The sequence below is a fragment of the Micropterus salmoides genome, unplaced genomic scaffold (assembly GCF_014851395.1).
Source record: "Micropterus salmoides isolate LMB-PRFRI ecotype aquatic unplaced genomic scaffold, ASM1485139v1 Ms_hic_scaffold_3017, whole genome shotgun sequence".
Lineage (NCBI taxonomy): Eukaryota > Metazoa > Chordata > Actinopteri > Centrarchiformes > Centrarchidae > Micropterus > Micropterus salmoides.
The window spans coordinates 13,868-28,575 of NW_024042282.1; the positions used below are offsets into that span (position 1 = coordinate 13,868).

The 14,708-nt window shown below is 40.4% G+C and overlaps 1 protein-coding gene across 1 annotated transcript; it reads right to left on the minus strand.

The window, feature by feature from the left end:
* Positions 1-560: 560 nt before the first annotated feature.
* Positions 561-13,505, minus strand: LOC119883764 (receptor-type tyrosine-protein phosphatase R-like; the record flags this gene model as incomplete). The annotated part of the gene is made up of 7 exons (XM_038694394.1): positions 561-6,159; positions 6,989-7,126; positions 7,206-7,354; positions 7,444-7,554; positions 9,024-9,161; positions 11,433-11,512; positions 13,409-13,505. Coding segments are annotated over 7 exons (807 nt in total), but the record flags the coding sequence as incomplete, so codon positions are not given.
* Between the last annotated feature and the right edge of the window lie 1,203 nt (positions 13,506-14,708).

Genomic DNA, 14,708 nt, shown 5'->3' on the forward strand with positions numbered 1-14,708 from the left:
GCCTTGCCCTCCATGAAGTAACTTCACTGTCAAGAATCTGAACAAATCTTCAAAATAATCCACAAACATCCATAAAAGTGAACATGACCTGTTAAGTCATCCTGTGCTCGATCCTGGATCCCAGCTGAGGATCAAAGCTCTGGGTCGGCTGAACTGTGTTTACCCATCTAACAAACAGGAAACATTTTTCTTCCCTAGTCCTAACTTCAGTCTGAAGCAGTGTCACCAGTTTGCGATATTCAAATGGCAAGTCACACAAATGCACGGTACAATGTTCAATCAATAATATCCACAAATTTACAATAACTTCAAAATGTCATAACAACATAGTATGTGGTAAACTGATCCTGGATCTACGATAGCCAGTGCTGCCACTCACAACCTGTTTTTTCATACAGCATCTATCTGCAATCTGTAAGCTCTGGTAAACTTTCAAAACCTGAAAGTTCCAGTTTTTTCTAAATCAAATCATACAATAACTCAATAAGTACAGTTCTTTGTTTTTTGCACCCGGCAACATTGGTCTGAAGGTTATCAGTCAGTCAGAGTCCAGGACAACATTAATTGTTTATCCAGTGTTTATATACAGATTACAGGTAACAATATATATGTATATATAGTAGAGTAGATAAAGAGGTTACAGCACTACTCAGTGGCTAATGTTCCCGACTATTACAACATTCAATTTGATTAGTAATACAGTTAAAAACCACGTACCGTACGTACACTTATTAGCATTAGGTGTACGCTGACCGAGCTGAATTGCCCACACAGCAGGAGTTTAAAGGGACACTAACATTTTTATTTTATTTTAATGTGGCTCTACATGGAATCTGTCCTAAAAATTCTTGTTCATATTGTTGCCGTGCTGAAACTCACACTAATTATTAGAACTGATGTGTGTTCAGATCAAGATTGTTGAATTTTAAGATATTGTTAGCATTGACATAAATGTGCTTGCTAAATGAATCTGCTCGCTAGTCAGTGAGCTAATGGTTATATTTATTGAAGGTTTACTGCCATATTTTGTTTATTTTTTAAGTTTGAAATAAAGTTCTAGTTTTTCAACCCTAAAGAGTACTAACTTGGAAACAAGCCGTCACCCCTCCCTTTCAGATCAGGACCTTCTGTCACATTTGACTCCTCCTACAGCACATGCATGTACAGCAGAAATGGTCAATCTAAATAAAATATTTTTTTATGTATTCATCATTATGTGCAGGAGAAATAAACATGCAACAAAAAAGCTTTTTTTAAATGATTGTACCACCACCTGGTTTTGTAACAAACAGCTATCATTAGCAAGCTAACTTAAATCAGCTGATTGTCTTCGTAGTTAACTAGCAGAAGAAAAATGTGGTGTGGAGGATTAGTTTGAAAATAAACCTCTGGTTTGCACTAGAACTTTTACACAAGCTGAAAATGGTCATTTCATCAGCTATTATTAGCAAAAGAACTTTATTAGCCAAAGTTGGTCATTTCATTAGCTAATCCAAAGAAGGTTAAAGTCGACAGCAACTGGACTTGGGTGAGGGACGAAACGTCTTCTAGTATCTTCAACCAAGAGACTTCTTCAGTTCTGAAATGACTAGTAGAGAAACTCAGCTATTTAAACTCTGTGGGGATCGATACCACTGGTTCGTTAGCGCTCCTGGCTGTGGTAATGCCGTTAGAACCAAGTCTGAACGACCAGAGGTTACGTTTGTTACGTTTCCTGGGAAGTGATGAAAGGGCAGCATTGTTAGTGGAGGATAAGTTCCCAGGAAACTCAACAAGAAATACCTCTTGGCCTCAGGTGAAGATGCCAACGATGGTCGTTCAGACTTGGCCACGGGTGGTTCTAACGACCATAGCGACTGTCTTTACCACAGCCAGGAGCACTAACGAACCAGCGGTATCGATGATCCTGGCAAACGACCCCACTGAGGTTAAATAGCTGAGTTTCCCTACCAGTCATTTCAGATTCGAATAAGTCTCTCGGATGAGAGATGAAATGTCTTCTGGTATCTTTAACCTTCTTTGGACAACTCTGACCTGGATGACTGAGAACTTTCAGACTTCATTGGCTAATGTTGGTAAAAGAACTTTTACATGAGCCAAAGTTGGTCCTTGTACTAGTTAATGTTAGCAGAAGGACAATTTATTTACATGAGCTTTTTTTCCCCCTCACTTGTTATAGTAGTAGTAAACTAACCAACTATCGTTTGCATGATCTTAAATTGGCAGTTTAACTAGCTAATGTTGTTATTAATTGCTCTGCTCTTATTGATATGGGTGTTTGTAAGGTAAACAGCTTTTTCAGTTCTCCAGGGCATTTTATTTTAATAAATATTTACAAATTTCAGTTTATTGGTTTAGGCTGTGTTTTAAAATCGAGTAAAGTGCAACTTAACTGTGACATTACATTTAAATTTTATTCATTTAGCTGACGTTTTTATCCAAAACGACTTACATTTTAACAACTAGGGGTAATGTGTCTTGCTCAGGGACACATTGGTGGACGTGTCACAGTGGGGAATTGAACCAGGGTCTCAGTGTTTGTTCAGTGTATTTGTTCGGAAATAAGGTCCCATTGGGCGAAAGTGAAGCGAGAGACTTAGGCTCTCTATTAAACCCACAAAAAATGTAAGTATTTATTACTCTATATATGTTGAATTGTATAATTGTCTGCCTGTTGAAGAATTCTCTAATTACAACTAATTAACAACTGATTGGTTATTATTAATTCAAGTGTACTGTGTCCAATTCCCTATTTTTAGTTGCACATTTCCGAATCCTTTCCAAGAAACATCCTATGATGCATTTCATTTCTCTATTTAAAATTTGCGAAAACTATGTGAGCTCTAAAATAAAGCCTTACACACAATGTTAAACTCCTACATTGGTAACCAATGAATGCATATAAAGAATATTTTGTTCTCTACAACAGCATGACAACTGTCTAAAACTGAAAATGTGTAGTGTCCCTTTAAGCTCCATCAACAGTCAACAACAACAGAGTACAGGACATGAACCACCACCTACTGTACATACACAATACTACGTCAGAGGCAGTGTGTGTTGTTGCACCCGCTGCTGCAGTGGGTGTGGAGGTTGGGATCAATTCACTTTCTGTAGTGAAAGTGAATTGATCCCATCATCAGTTCAAACAGAGAGTTACGTCAATATCACAATGTAATATTTCAGATTTTTAACCACTTTGGAGTTTGAAGTCAATCCAATTCTTGAACTGGCCGAAGTCAAAATTGTTTTGACGGTGGTCCCACGAGGCATGTTGGGCACGAAGAGACGCAGGTCCAAAGTCCCTTGATTGTATAACAAATAAAAGGAATAAATAAAAAAATATTTGGTACATAAAAAGAAAGAGTCCTCCAAGATTCTCTCGTTTATTGTCCGTCAGCGGTCCGGTCCCAACGCTCCCAGTTTTAGCAGCAACACCTCCATGTTTGTAGCCCATGGATTGAAACTCGACTTCTTACATTAGGTTTAATAGCACTTTAACATGTACCACACAACATTATCCCATTCACACAGACAGTGGATTAGATGTATTTGTTTATGTTCTTCGTTACTGGCATTACTGTAGAAACCCCAGATCTCTAAAACAAATCAACACCTCAGGAACTAATAAAACCACCTCAGTATTTATTTCATTTCTTAGCCTTTTATGGTTAAACATGTAGTAATATTGGGCGTATAAAAACTGAGCATCACACCCTTTTCTTGACTTTATTTTTCCAATGTAATGGCACTCGAATGGTTTGGTTGAGTTGTGTAGTCTCATTACTATTTTGACATTTTTCAATGCAGTGTCAATGTAATTATAAAACTTATCTAAAGAAATACAAAATCAATCCGTATTGTTCACAACAACTTTATCTCTCAGTATTTCATGTTTATTCTTCTACTGCTTAAAACGTATTCCTCCATCATTAAGATAGTAAAGCTTAAACAACGGGTGTGGCTTGTTCAAAATTCGATTTGCTGATTCGGATAAAATTTGTATTGTTTTTTTCATCTGCTTCTGTTAAATTCAAGATTTAGAGATTTGAGGTTCGTACCTCACATCGTGAGCTTTCATGCGAGGTGACAAATGGATAATAGCTGCTAAACTCATCAAAAACATGTAAAAAAAAAACAGTATAAAAATAAAGGTATTATTTTGATACACTAAAAATAACGCACTTACTAGATTTACAACAGCACACTGATGAGATGACTGCACCATTGTGACAATTATTTCACATTTTTGGTATAAAGCAACATATTACACAACATGGGAATTGTCAATTCAATAAACAGGGTTAACTACTATAAAGAGTTTAAGTGTAAATCTGTCGTGTGATGAATAAGTCTCAGCAAACTATGTTTTTCAATTTGGCCCTGTGCTGAAAAACTAAACTTTGGCTAAAATGTCAGTTTTCATTTTAATTGTGGATCAAATCTATAAATTATGCCATTTTTAAATGTTTTGTACATTTTATTCCTTGGGTCTTTCTAAATGTTTTAACATGATGGTGGGGTGTTGTGTCCATATATTCTAGGATAACTAGGTCTCTATTGCTACCATCAATTTATCTATTTATCTATTTTAGATAAAACAACAATTAGTAGGTCAGCATTTGTAAACAGCTCCCATAATTCTTACTCAGTCAAAACCTCGGCGAAGCTGAATTTGTGAAATAGTATTACAAATTGTTATAATATTTTACGAGCATGGTTTAGCTGCGGAATATAAGATTAATTGGTTTAACAAAATATTGCATAAGCATAGCGGGCTAATAATAGCATGAGCTTATAGGTTAGCATCCATTAATGACGTTAAAGCATACGGATTAACACCGAACTACAAAAGCTAGAATTAGCCTCTATGAGATTGCTGTACTACTAGTGCTAGCTTAGCAGGAGCTTATTTATCATTACATTGGTTTGTTAGCCTTTAGCGTGTGATCTATGGCTGGAGTTAGCCCCGTTTGTGACTTCAGCACTCTGTAAGTTTCAAAGCTGCAAAACATACGTCCAGTGGAAATGCGCAGAGCAGTGACGACAGGGAAAATAAAGATTATAAAGTTGGTTTAATCATTCGCATCACAAAAGTTGTACTTTATTAGTCTTGGTTACAAATGAAATGGGTTTTAAGATAATGTCAGTTAGTTAGCTTGCTAACCATAGCATTGACTCACCTACTCAACACTGTCTGGTTAAACAGAAAGTAACGTTAACATAAAAACATAAAAAAATAAATGTGTTTGCTAAATGTTTCTGCTGGCTAGTTGTCAAGCTAACTTTTCAGGTTACTTGAGCTGAAGGTTTTCTGACATATGACATTTAAAATTAAGTTCTAACAATTAAGAGATGATGATGAAATAACTTTGATGATACAACCCGCCTCAGGATAAAAGGTCAAAATTAATGTTCGACTTCCCCAAAAAGTTTGAAGGTGGGTAATGTAACGTGGCAGAATCACGGAGTATCGTACGGAGTGTGGATGTCACAAAGGGAGGCTGGAAGGGTTTGTTCAACAGTTGTATCGTAGCTTAACAGAAAATGCAACCAGCTAACAGTCAATTTGTGATTGCCTTTCTTATAAGAACCCCACATTAAAAAATAATTTTTAAATCTAAAAAGACACAAACACAACAGTGTTATGAAACAAAGTACCATCAATTTCAGTCAAACTATTTCTACGTCTCCTTGACAGAAAAGAGGTAACAGGACAATCTGGTTAGTTAAAAACGTCACGATCCGGCAGTCAGTTGGTTGAGAGAAGTGAAGTGGGCGGGTCTTTCCAGTTCTTCTGGAGAACCCCCCACCAACAACACATGAAGAAACAGCAGAGAAGAACGGATATATTTCATTTCCAGAAATGTACCTTTCCTCTTTCCTTCAATAGGCTCCACCCACAACTCATTGGTTGTCCATGTTGTCCATTAAACTTAAAAAGACCTCTTCCAGTTGTTTCTAATCTCAAGAGAACTTCCAAATCTCAGGGATCATACCTGCTAAAGGACTCACTATGACAACACATCCAGGTTTAGGTCGACACCTCCTGTGGCGGCGCACACTCATTGGCCTGTTTCTGCAGATAGGCGGGTCTCGTACAGGCTCAAGGCGTGATGGACGAACTCGTACTGCTCACCTGTCTGGATCATCCCTCCTCTGCACAGACAAAAGAGAGATTATAAGTTATAGTGATTAAAGAAAATAAACCAACACTATAGTAAACATACTGATGGAGCTGAAATGTGGGGGTTTTTTTTGGTTTTTTATTTATATTTTATATCTTGATAATGGAAATTCAGGAAACCTTTTACGTTAAGTTGTTGAAAATGTTTATAGCAAAATTAACCATTTGTTTCAAGATTTAAGGATGGTTTCACAAGGTGAGTTTTAGAGGTAGCACAACACAACAAAGTCAGCACGATAAGGTGCAAACACAAAATGGCTCTAAACAGCAAGAAACTAAGCAAAAATGCTTCCACACAAGTTAAAACTTGAGCAAAACAACGGGAGCGTAAAAAAAAATGGGAAGAAAAAGAAGACAAACTGAGGGAAATGACCAAAAGAACTGGATTTACTGGTGAGTCTGAGCGGTAAAATAAAAAGACACAGATGACTACATTGTTAGCTAGCAGCTACAGCAGCAACATCTGTACAGCTAATGCACACATATTCAGTCAGAAAACATTTCTTGCTGTGGATTGGCTGGGACTCCAGTGTTTCCCCACACTTACTTAGGCGTGTCGCCCAGCTATATTAACAGCCGTGACTGTGTGGGAAACACTGCAATCATTAGGTTATCATTAGGTCCCAGGGACTGACGTCGATGTTCCAACCCGGACAGCCCGACAATAAATGTTCATGTATTTCTCCGTGGTTTTCTGAATGAAAGTGAAGCTAAAATCATTCACGGTCACTCCGCAGAAAAGGTGGGCTCTGTCTTTTTCCTTCCCAGTCGGTAAAAATGGAAGGAAAAAGAGTGTTTTACCTGTCAGCTCTGAGCCGGCAGGTGATGCTCAGAACATCCACCACTCCCTCCAGCTGCAGCTGTCGACAGCCTATCGTTGTAGCGATGAAGCATCCTGTCCGGCCAATCCCGGCGCTGCAAGTAGAGGAACGTGGGTAACTGAGTTATTTCAAAACATTTGTCAGGAGTAATAGAAAAGCCCTTTTCACATTTCCCCCTCTTTAGACCTGCAATGGACAAAATAACGGGTCCCATGGCGGCAGCCGTCCGTCTGTCCGTCTCAACGTCGGTCATGAGCTGCAGTAGCGGCATCGCCGAGTCGGGGGTTTTGTGGTCGGGCCATGATGTGTACCAGTAATGCTGCAGCATGCGGGTTTGATTCCCACACTGCACACAAAAAAATGTGAATCCCACAAAGGCATTTATTTACTTATCACAACACAGAAGTAATAACTAAGTTTGAAAAGTTTGCGTACCTTTAATGTAAGGCTGCGAGCGGTGTAATGTTCACACTCTCTGACGCTGTTGACCAACACTTCGACCTTCCCATAGATTCCCCTCTTTTCAGGCCAATACAGAACACACTTCTACAGAGAAATGCAAAGACAGTGGAAACATTTCATACACTGCTGGTACTTTCCATTCCTGCTGAGTACTTTCCAAATCATCCCATCAGTTTTTAGACTGATTTACAAGCAACTACTGGTTTCATGTTTTTATTATTTTATTTTTTGGAAAAACAACTTTTGTAGAGATTTGATTTGAGTTACATTACTGCAATGTTTTCCTCAAGCACCGTACTTAAAATAAGAACCTCTACATTGTACTTGAACATTTCACAACGAAAAATTGTACTTTTTACTCCACTAAATTTATTTGATAACTTTATAGATAGATAGATAGATAGATTCAGATTGTTTATGCAAAATATTATCTAATAAAATATAATGTACTATTTTACTATAGATTAAGATACCCACTAGTGGTTAAAATTAGCTCCACCTTTAGCAGCTACATCAATAATTATTATGCTGTAAATTTATGATTCTGCAATGGGCAGACTTTTGGTACACGTTGATAATCATGCTTTTGTACTTTTACTTGAAGGAGACCTATTATACTGCTTTTCCAGGCCTATATTGTAGTTCTGTGACTCTGTATGGCAGATTTGCATGATTCAAAGTTATAAAAAACATTTTTTTTTTCATATAGGCTTTCATTTCAGCCTCAGTCTGAAACAAGCTGTAGATGCTCCTGTCTCTTTAAGAGCCCCCCTCTCAAAGCCCACTGTCTTCTGATTGGCCAAGACCTGAAGCATGTTACCAGGCTGTTGTTGTCGCTGGGCGGAACAGGCAGACTGAGTGTTGCTGGGCCGTTGCTATGGGAGCAAATGACCATATATGGAACAGCGGCTCCGTCTGGCTCCAAATGTCTTAGAACGGAGCAGTTTGTAGAAAAAGCAGTTCAAAACAGAGCGATCAGAACAGGAGGAAATCTGAGGTTTCTGCTCACAGCGATTTCTTTTAAATACTTTTACATACATTTTTTGAAGCTTTGGCCGTGTTTAACATGCTACATTATAACATTGTAGATAAGTCATAAAATGTGGAAAAGCATTAGAGGTCTCCTTTAAGTAAAATTTTGAATGGAGGACTTTTACTTGTAACAGAGGATTTTTATACTGTAGTTGTGTTTTTTTTTACTTACGTAAAATATCCAAATTATTCCTCTGCCTCTAACACTGGCAGATAGAGTAGGCACCAACTTATTAAAAAATATTTCTCTGTTGGTCACGGACGCTCACACATCTGTAGTTTTAGAATAGCAGCGTCTTCACGACAACAAACAACCAAACTCACTTAATCCGTTACCGCTTGTATTCTGGGTTCAGCTTTACTACAATATAAAAAAAGCTTTCCAACAACTAAATGTTAGAGCTTTCTTAAAAACAGTCCCAGGTCACATGTAGAATTGAACTTTGCCCTCCACATCCACCTCTCTCCCGCTTCTTTTACTGTACTTTAGCTTAACTCCCCCCTCCTCGTCTAAACGATACCTCATTCTTCTCCTTCAGTTTGGTGATCATGACGATGACGGGGGACTCCTCCTGCCAGGCCATCTGCCAGAAGTCGTTCACCGTGTTCACCATGGGACCCTGGGTGGCGATGAACGCCTTCTCGTCGCCTAGGTAACCCTGGGAGGGGAGCCAATCACACAACAGCGTCAGCAGCTTGCTGTGAGGAAGTAACGGCACTGTTGACACGAGCTCTGAAAGACTTCTTAATGTGAAGAATTCAAGAAATTCATGACGGCACCTTTTGTCACTTTTGTCTGACAGTAGGAAAACTAAAATACCTTAATCAGTATTTTTACATTTATTTAAATTGACTGTTCTTCTCGAGGTGAATGTATGAAGTGTCCTGTAGATGCACAGAAAACTTCAAAGTAAGGTGGTATTATTTCTTTGTGGTGTTTGAGTGATGCAAGCAGTCAACAGAGTTTGTGAATATTACTCAAAACGTTGAATATCATTTGGACTTGATCCATTATAGCACCAGAGGAAAACTTTTACTTCTTAAGGCCAATTCACACTTCTGTGTCGACTCTACGCCTTAAGGCCAATTTATACTCCTGCGTAGGGCCTACGTGCGTACCTACGCCGTAGGCTACGCACGTAGCGCTGCAGCGTCCACCGTGTTGACTTTTGCCGGCCGAGCAGGCTAATTTCCGGTTAAGTGCTCCGCTAACGTAAATGGGAGTAAAATTGTAAACGTGCGGCTGGTGTAGCCTTTTAAAATGTTGTCGACCGAGTGGATCACATTCTCATTTTGCTCGGGTTGCAACGTCCAGTATTGTTTCACTGTGTCACAGCCGCTGTTTTGGCCGCTATCAAACGTTACTTCAAAGCACGGGGTACTTCCGGTCGAGATGGCAGCATTGCGAGGCTACCCAGCCGACCAATCACAGAGCTTACGGTCCGCGTCAACTTGACGTGTAGTTACATTTTTGAGGAGGTGCATGTCAGGCGATGGCGTAGCCTCTGCGTAGCCTGTAGGCTACGCCGTCACCTACGCCGTCGATTCGACGCAGAAGTATAAATTACGCTATACCTGACGGCGTAGACTACGTGCCGTCATGAGCATTTATACTTTTGCGTTGGTGTCTGCATCGTCCTGCAGTTACACCTCCACAACACAAGTTGGCGGTGGGGTTCCAATGTTCCGCTGTGTTCACTTTCTTCTTCGTTCGTGTAGGCTACTACAAACAACGGCGACTGAAACTGAGCGGATCGTTGGAGCTTATCGATGCTGAACAGCAGTTACTTTTAGTGAAATTACTAAAACGCAGAAACAAGATAAAGTGTCGGAGGAGACGGTACGTACGACCCCTGAACTGGTTAGGGCAGAAGAAGGAGGACAAGCCAGATATTATGTGTGTTCGAGATGACTGCGGCGGACTTTCGCCGACTCTAACATGAGCTGCAAGTGACTGCAGGGGCGGAGTATAAAAACAGCCCCATCAAGTCGGACACAAGACTGCGCGAGCTTCTTGTGAGTTTAGAACAATGACTGATCCTGCGACATCAGCATATCAATCAAAAGGTGGTTCCGACTTTATGCAGCCAGAGAAACGCAATGCGGGTGTCGGACTCGGTGACTGCACAAGTCAAACAAACATAACGCATAGGAGGAAATGCGATGTTACCAAGTGGACCAATCACAGGTCTTGAAGTCTGCATTGCTGCGACATATATTTACATTTTTTTGGAAAGTGCGCGTCAGGCTGCGGCCTAGATTTGATGCAGAAAAATAAATTGGCCTTTATATTCTGCTTTTTTTATTAAAAACACATTTTTGTGACACAAATATTTAAAAATACACATTTGGCATTAAATATGCTGATTTCATTTCTTGGTCAGTCATATTGTCTAAATATTAATTCATAATTGTATTAATATAGCACCTTTTGAAACAAAGTTATAGTGCTTCAGTCAAAACGTTTTAGGTGAAATAAAAGAGTTTTGATCAAAGTGATGCTTCTTCCTGTCGTGTGATAAATGTGCTTTGGACACACACTGCGTGGTATGTCCAGTAGGATAAAGAATCTGAACACAGCTTCTGTTCTCATGCGGTCTGACAGTTTAAATAGCTTCAGTGGAGTTTCCTGACAGGAAGAGAGTCTATTGTATAGAGTCTGAGAACAACATTACAGACTTCTGCAGTTTTTTGCAGTACTTTCACTGCCTTTGTGTGTGTCAATGAAACCAAAAGACATTACACATCAGTGATGTGATCATGTCAGTGTTGGATGATTGTTCTCAGGTTTAGAGAAGATTTAACAAATAAATGTTGTAAAAACTTGCCATGAGTCCTTTAACAAGTGTATAATTTGATCTCCTTTGAGCAGCCACAAAAGCTACAGAGCCAAAAATAGGAGGCGATTCTGGACTACTGCTGCTACCCACCCGTATGTAGTTAGCATTGATGTAGGAGCTCAGCAGGTCGTTGCAGCTCTTCGACTTCAGGATCACTCTGGAATGAGGGTCTAGGACACACGGCAAAGATAGGAGGTGAGCAAGGGGAAGAGGAAGGGAAGGAGGCAACGGCGGAGGAAATAACAGGAGAGAGAGAAGACGAGATTTAGATCGGGCCTTTACATTTGGATTTCACTGGAGAGTTTGATCTGATCTAAATGTTCTGCTCTCCGTACCATCAGTTTCATATAAAAATGATTGGTGTATGTATCCTTTCCCCCCCATAATCTCTGTTGGCTCCTGACCCCATCTGGCCTTAGTCTTGATTTTGTGTCTATGTTTGTGGACTCTACTGCGTTTTCAAAGTAAAACTGAAACCTTCTAGCTTCGTTTGCTCCTTCCGTCCAGACTAAAACGGCGAAAAACAAAGACCTAAAACGGAAAAGTTTGGAAACGCTGCCGCCCCCATTTTGCGTTTCGAAACTCCGGAGGGCGTTTTAGTGAAGAAGGGCCAAAACGGAGGACTTTAGAAACGATGATGCAGACGCTCGGCTCTCTGAGTCTTATAAGTCATGCAAAGCAGACACACAGTGCGGTCAGTTTTTGAGTAAAATATTCTGTACCGTGCAAATAACACTTACACTGTGCATGTCGCCGTTTACTTTGCGACGACTCCCAGTCTGTTTTCCGCCGCCACACTCCCATGTTACATTCAGTAACAGTCCCAGCTCATTATCGGTGCATGCAAAGAAAAATCTGGTCAGTTTTTCTTTATTCTTTAGCCAAATCTTCTGTAGCTACGGAATAGACCATCCGCTTCATGCTTACACTGGCACGCCCAGCGCACCCGAACGGGCACGGGATGTGCGTTTTAAGTCGTTTTAATGTAGACGGGGATCACCTCTGATACGCAGCTAAAACGCTGCTGTGGACGGAGATCGTATCCGTTTTAATTCTCCGTTTCTAAACTAAAACGGAAAGTACTGAATCAGTCTCTGTTCTGACTTACACCCGTTTTACATGTTTTTTAACATTCAAGTACCTTTTAAACTGTCTTGACCCTGATATGCTTTTTGGACCAGGTCTTAGTTTCCGTCTGGATTTGACCCTGACCTGCTAAAGATGCCGTCTTTCACTTAGGGTCAGTCTTGACCTGCTTTTAGACTTGGCCTCACTTGATTTCCATCCCCTGTAAATCAGTCATTTGGTCTTATACCCTTTTCTTGAGCCAGTTTATGACACTTTCTGACACATTTCTCTTGTGGACATCTCAGGTTTTGTCTGGTTTAGTCTTTTAAGGCTTTTTAATTGATGCCAACCTCCATTTAGACTCGGTCCCAGTTAAAGTCTTGACCTGGTTTCGTGCCTGTTAAAGCCTAGGCACCATCCTGATCTGCTTTCAGACTGTCTAGACTTGGTTTCAAGCCCCTATTACGCTTCAGCTCAAACTCGACTCAGCCCTGTGAACACTGAAGAAAAGACAACACAGAAACTCAAACATGGGAAGGAGTTTGATAGACAGCCGACTAGGTGAGCATTCCTTACCCTTGATTGGCCGGAAGGAAGGAATGAAGGAAGGAACACCCCCCTTCCTTCACTGTTGTGTTGAAAACCCTTTCCTCTCTTCACTACACAGACTAATAACTAACACTGTGTGTGTGTGTGTGTGTGTGTGTGTGTGTGTGTGTGTGTGTGTGTGTGTGTGTGTGTGTGTGTGTGTGTATATAACGTCTTAATCAGGCCTGGCTGGTAGTGTGAGAACAAACTGTACTCTGAGGAAAATGTATTGTTCAAGTGTGTGTGTGTGCTCAAGGAAGAGGGAGGTGCGATATTAGCTGTCCTTGGGGTTGTTGGCCTTTGACCTTAAGCCCCTCCTACATAATCAAACAACTTCCTGATTCGACAGGAAATGGCAGATGAGGACTGTTTTTGAACCGTTACTGTTTCTTAGCAACAAGAGTACTCACTGGGAAGTATGGTCTTGTATCTGTTCTTGGGTCCGTAGTTTGGGATGTCCAGATCTTTGGGATCGATGAAATTCATGGGGATTTCCTGACACAGAAGAAGAGACGTTCAGTGTTACATATGTGTATAAGAAGTCATCCTGCAGCTGCATCAGTGGTGGAAAGTAATGAAGTATAAGTACTTCGTTACTGTACTTCAGTAGTATCTGTACTTACTTGAGTATGTTTAGTTGTTGCAACTTTTTACTTTCACTTCACTACATTTCAAAGCCAAATATCTGACTGTTTACTGCGTTACATCCTGCATTAGAGCTCGTTACGTTGTTATTAGTCGCCTATGCAGCGAACCTGAGTGGAGCAGCAGGGAAAAACAAATGTAAACTGATAAAGCCGACTCGGCACGAATCAACGCCAGCCAGCTGATGCGACACCGGCATACGCAGTGATAGAAAACAGGTCACTCTCGCCAGAGACGACCTTGCCTCACTCTCATGTCAAAGGTGAAAATACAACTATGATGAGGGGATGAAGAGGGACCATCTTTCTTGGACCGTGTAAAGAAAAAACTCAATGGAGAGTGAACTACGTGAACGTCGGGTAAGCATGAGGTCAGCAGATAACAAGTAGCCTAACATTAATATGCAGCTGCAGTGAATCTGTCTGTCCTGTGCTAACCAGCTCAGCAATGTTGAGTGAAATATAACTATTAACTATTACGTTTGATAAACGCACACGGACCACGGTGTTTATAAACTGTAGCTTGGAAAAGATGAGCGCATTCCAGCAAGAAACATCTGTGGGAGCAGTCCAGACAGGATGTGAAGGCACTAATCATACAACATTTTAAAACAACAACTCTGGACTAATGCAAGATGGGAAGCAGTGGATTAACTAGTACTATTGAAAAATAAAAAGCTGATTAGTGGATGGGTGGATGAATGTCTCAGTAAATACTAAGCATCACATATTCAGCCCAGTCATTTTATAAATAGTATTTTATATTTGAAGATGTATTGAAGGAAACCTGGAGGAGCCAGTTTGATGCAGCTGACAACATTAATATTTAGAAAATATCTATAATTCACAGGGGCTGAAGTTTGTCAGTAGAGTAGATGCTGGATCATCAACCAGTCTGAGCACAGCTGATCCACATCCAGCCTTTAGTCTTTGCAGGTCCCACAGACCCAGGTCAAACACAGGCAGCCTCAGCCAGTGCGAGTGCATGACACAAAGACCCAGAAGATTGCCCCCCCACCCCAGTCTTAACAGACTTCATGAGTTAGCGCGCAGAGGTCTGTTAAAA